At 52.7% G+C, this 5,000-nt stretch overlaps 2 protein-coding genes across 2 annotated transcripts in view; both read right to left on the reverse strand.

Moving 5' to 3' along the window:
* The window catches only part of LOC126576524 (mitochondrial thiamine pyrophosphate carrier-like), a 3,953-nt gene extending 2,226 nt beyond the window's left edge, over positions 1 to 1,727 (reverse strand). The window contains exon 1 of the mRNA XM_050237834.1: positions 1 to 1,727. This exon is cut by the window's left edge and continues 2,226 nt beyond it. Within this exon, the coding sequence (XP_050093791.1) occupies positions 1 to 117 (117 nt within the window). The 5' untranslated portion in view covers positions 118 to 1,727.
* Positions 1,728 to 1,740: 13 nt separating this feature from the next.
* The window catches only part of LOC126576515 (uncharacterized), a 3,810-nt gene continuing 550 nt past the window's right edge, over positions 1,741 to 5,000 (reverse strand). Inside the window, exons 2-6 of the mRNA XM_050237822.1 lie at positions 4,080 to 5,000; positions 3,806 to 4,015; positions 3,010 to 3,718; positions 2,756 to 2,916; positions 1,741 to 2,664 (exon numbers count right to left, since the gene is read on the reverse strand). The exon at positions 4,080 to 5,000 is cut by the window's right edge and continues 215 nt beyond it. Coding sequence (XP_050093779.1) covers positions 2,043 to 2,664; positions 2,756 to 2,916; positions 3,010 to 3,718; positions 3,806 to 4,015; positions 4,080 to 5,000 — 2,623 coding nt within the window. The 3' untranslated portion in view covers positions 1,741 to 2,042. The remainder of the gene's footprint in view (positions 2,665 to 2,755; positions 2,917 to 3,009; positions 3,719 to 3,805; positions 4,016 to 4,079) is intronic.

Below are 5,000 nucleotides of genomic sequence, written 5' to 3' on the forward strand. Positions count from 1 at the left end.
CAGCTGGAACCGGATCTTTAGCACATCGAGCGGCTGGCAGATGAAGCGCGTGATGCATCCGGCCGCACCGCCTGCTATGCCCGAGTTGGAAGACGCCTCGTTCTTTTCACGATCCATCGCGCTGCCTACTGAGGATGATTTTGACCTTGAATCCCCAAGAGGCCCAAGAGGCGTGCAGAGTCCTACAGACGCGGCTCACTCGGATCGCAACAACACTTTCGCTGCGCGCATTCGTTTCACCTCACTCTCTGCTGTAGTTGCTGCTGTTGCTGCTGCTGGCTACCAAAGGTGAAGTAGGCCGCTAGCACGGTATGCATAGGAACCGCTCTCATAGGGATGACGGAGCACGTGCTGGAATGCACGCACAGCACACACACAGCGCTTTTTTGTATGGGGCCACCAAATCGCGCACCACCCTGCTGAGCGTGTTATATCACCATCGAGCAAACAACAGCGACGAGAGGATAGTGGCACTTTCTAGCTAAACGCACGGCGTGAATCGGTTAGAACAGAGTGCACGCACGGACGTCGTGAGATGGCCGTAAAGACGCCACCACAGCAACCCAACGGCTGCGGCAGCAACAACAACATCAACGGCGATCGATTACAGCTACAGCTGATCGTTCCATACCCCGCCGGCGATCCGAACCTTCTTCGCTTTGGCCTTCTGAGGAGTGCTTCCGCCTTTTGCGAAGAAGAAGCTACGCCGGCTGTAGCGTAACGTTACGTTATCGTGCTTCGCTGTTCGGGGCTCGGAACGAGTTGACAAACTACTCAACGAACGGTGAAGGCCACACTCATGCTTGGCCCACGGGTATTTCGGGAAGGTGTGACGATGCGGCGACACAAGTACATTCACTCAACAAAGTCACACTTTGCGGCCGTTCTTTGAAGCACCACACGCGGAATGCGATGAATGGATCGTCGTGCGTTTGCGGCGTGACACGACGCCGAGCAATCCTCTAGGAACGTTCAAACGGGAACAGGAACCGGGTTGGCGTTGGCATAGACCATGCCAGCGGTTACTTTGGTTCACCGATTTCAAGGTACACCATCGTCATCACCACTAGAACGATCACGATTCGCGTTTGTACCACTGCGAGCTATCTGTCTTCTGCACGGGGTTACGTGTTACGTATGCGGCTTCGGGAAAAAAACAAAAACAACTCATACCGCACCGCGCCACCGTCCCCGCGAGCGCGCACACCATGTGCGAATGCTATAAATAGAAGTTCTTTTACTCCTTTTTGGGGCATCCACTACCGCAACCAGCCTTCTTTTCACTGCACTGGGAACCACTTGCTTGCTTGCTTGGTCTGTAGCACGCGACGGGAGACCACGGGGTAGCCTACTGCGAATCCACTAAGCTGCAGCCTCCGCTACGGTTGTAAACAAACGACGGCCAAACAGGTTCAGCGAGACGATGATGATGCTGCTGCTGCTGAGCGCATTTCGGATGTTCTTCACCGCGCACGAGGCGTACGTGTTTACGTAAACGTTTGTCGGTTCGATTTCCACCATCCACCATGCCACTACGGCACTGCACCACCACCCCTTGAATTACCTCGAGGTTACATTCGGTTCTGCTACCCCCCCTACCCGAACAGCGCAAGGTCGCGCGATTTCGTTTTTGTGTAAACCGAGACGCCGCCGTGGCGCTATGACAGCGCGTGTCAGCTGGAGAGCGTTGGAAACGGTTCGTTCGAAGCCTTCGGATGGTGAGCAGGGGACAGCTTTTTGATGCAATTTTAAGTTTATTCAAGCTAAATCATAGTGATGAGGAGAAACAAAAGAAAAAGAAAAATAAAAGAAGAAAATCAAGCAACGCTAACGCATAAATTACACTAATTCTTCCCAACCGGCCCCAATGCGCCTGTTTGTGTGGTCACGTTCGGGTGCATAAAGGAGACGCGGTCGCGAAATATAAGTTATCGTAGTAACCTAGACAGTTAACAGTTCTTCAGTCTCCAGGGTCCTAGTGGTGTCCTGGGAGGGGGAGCGGGAGGTAGCTGCGGAATTTCTCTTATCCCAAACGGCACCATTTACTCGAACAAAATTTGCCGTTTTGCCTTCAAGATACTGGATGTGAGGGCAACACCACCAGCACCAGCACCAGCTCCAGCTCCAGCACCACCACCGACCAGCAGTTTGTTGTTGGGAGGGACCTTATCGGTTGCCGCGTAAGGAATTACGCCCTTGGGGTCCTTGCCCGAGAAGGACACTTGCTTCTGTGACGATCGCTGCCGCAGCTCACTGTTTATGTTTTCGCGCAATACCGTGGCGGAAGAGCTCACCGGAGGCCCCTCCACGGTCGTACTGAGGTTACCGGTTGAGGCAGCCGGTCGCACTCCACCTCCCCGAACGCTTCCCGTGTCTGATTGTTGCGAGAGATTGAACACGGAAGAGGTTTGCGAAAATATGGACGTCTGACTTAGGAAGGTTTGGCTCGAACCGAGCGTCGCCGAAGAGTCCAGTGACGGTACGTCGAGAGAGCTGGCGAGCGATCCGGCACGCCTCAGCTGACGCAACTCGTACTCGTCCGGACCGATGTAGCCCTTCAGTTTCGTCATGTTGCGCGCGTTCAGGATGCGAGTTTTCTCGCGGAAATATATATCATCCACGCTCTTGCCCTGTATCACCTCGAACGCGTGCTTGTTGGCCAGTCTGTGGAAAGAAGAAAAAAAAAAAGTATCACATTAGCTCACTGTGATCACATTAACCTACACTCGGGCATGGTTTTTAGTAACTACGCTACCTTAGTAATTTTTCGCTCGTACTGTTGATCGAGTTGTCGTTGAACTCTAGAAACAGTTTCTTCACAATGCGCACCAGATTCGATGCATGCTGCTTGAACGACTCGTGCTTCACCGTGATCTGCTTGGTTTGCAGCGCTTGTGAAACAGCCCACAGTAGTTTCTGTAGAAAAAAAAGGGAAAAGCAAGCTTCGACTTAGTAGAGGCCGGTAATTTTGAGCACAGCGGTAGATTCGCCCATGCAGATTAGTGTTACCTTTTTGTGGTTTTCCGTAAGCACCATCACCGGTCGGTTACCGTCCTCGGAGGTGATTGCAGAGTTAGCTCGAAACAACGATTTACCATTGCATTCCGGTAGCGTTTGCGAATTTCCATCGTTCGACGTTTGTGCTCCAACGCAAAAGCTTTTGCTGCGTGCAAACTTCAACGACCGTGGCGTTAGATCGTCCTCCGTTAGACCGGAACTTTCGGTACGCCGTATTTTCTCCGTGCGCTCACCGGTATCGTTCGGCCGCTGGTACCTACTCTCACCATCATTCCCCTCGGGCGATCGGGCTCTTTTGAACGAAGCAGAAGGCATGGTACGATTTTCGTCGCTTTTTTGTGGTGAAAACATCAGAGTACGCTTGGATCGCATGATACGTGCTTCCGAGAAGATTACGCGATCGAGCTGCTGTTTACTGCTGCTCACGGGACGGGAATCGAAACGGCTTGCGGACACGGCAGCGGTGGCACCAGCGGATCCATGGTCACCGTTTTGCGGACTAAGGAACAAGGCACGCTTGGATGATTCGCGAGTCGCCGGAACGTGCAGCGGTTGAGAGCAACTGGCACTGACGCTTGCTATCGTTGATCGTTTCTTCGCCGACGAACCGGGAGTGCGGCGACGCGGTGAAGCTTTGACACCACCCGGTGTGCGACGTTTTGGAGTTTTTATTTTACATTTACGACGGTTGTCCGATTTTCTAGAGAGATGAAAGAGTGGAAAATCGAGATTGGAGTACTAGAGAAACAGGTACGACGGTAGTGGACCCCAAAAGAAGTGTACTTACTTTGGGTCTATTAGAACTTGTCTATTGCACAGCCGGTAGGGATTCAATCGTGACATTAATTGCATTTTTGAGGAATTACCACCGGCGCTGTTGCTGGCTCCGCCACTGCCGTTACCGGCAGGTTTGTTAATTCGCAGGTTATCCGATGAAAAGACTGCCCGTCGTTTAGCCAAGTGACTTAGGCGATTACCGGGTGATTGATTCAGCATCCTGTAGAATGGAAAATGGTTAGTAGAGAACGAACGGCACAACAGCCTGTTTGCACTATCCATACTTCATCCGTTGGCTACGCTTTTTTGCACTAGACGGCGAATGTGTCATGTTGAACGAGCAACTGGTTTCGGCACCGATGTATCGTTCCACGTACTTCACTCCGAGTAGCTCCAGTTTTTCCGTCACCGTCGATTTGTTGTAGTGCAAACCATGGGCACGACACCTTAGCAGGTCGGGCCATCCGGCAGAGGACAGCTGTTCGGTCGAGTGGGTCGGTTTACTAAGACATTCGCGCCCTAGGCGATGGGTTTGCGACGGGGCATCGCTCGCTTTCAGCTCGTCAGCACCTTTTTTAGGCGTCATACAGTCTGGTTGGGTACGTTTACCGTAAAGTGTCAATAGTTGGCCAATGTCCATGTTGCAGAAAGTGAGCGATGGTGGCGGAGGAACACCGGACAGGGACAGTTGCAGCCGTTTCAACCAAACACGCTCCACGTGATCGATCCGAGCACCCTTGTCATTGTCGGGCAATCCCACTCCAGAGCTGTGTCGTAGCGGTTGGCTTCGTGCCTGGCGTACCTCGACGCCTTCATCCACCTCATCCGGTCCGGTGTCGTCATCGTTGGGTCTCCCAAAGTATTCCTCCTCATCGTCATCCTCATCGGCGAACAAATCGGGCGATTTTTCGTTGTTGTAGTGAATCCAGGAGCTGTTCTCCTTGGCCAACAGTTCGGCGGATTTGTTCAGCCTTTCCTGTCGCGCACGTTCGATGCTCTTCTTTCGTGTGTCGGTCCGCTCGAACCCCTTGGTAGCGTCGATCAGTTCACATTCGGGTGCCTTACGCGCCGGGGCAATCAGAACCACACCAGAATCGTTTGCAGCAACGGGTGCTATCGTCTTGCCCTCAGCCTTGAGGTTGTTAATTTTCCCATTGAAGGATAGATCACTCTCTATGCTATCCTCGTCGTCTTTGAGATCAGGC

The sequence above is a fragment of the Anopheles aquasalis genome, chromosome 3 (assembly GCF_943734665.1).
Source record: "Anopheles aquasalis chromosome 3, idAnoAquaMG_Q_19, whole genome shotgun sequence".
Taxonomy (NCBI): domain Eukaryota; kingdom Metazoa; phylum Arthropoda; class Insecta; order Diptera; family Culicidae; genus Anopheles; species Anopheles aquasalis.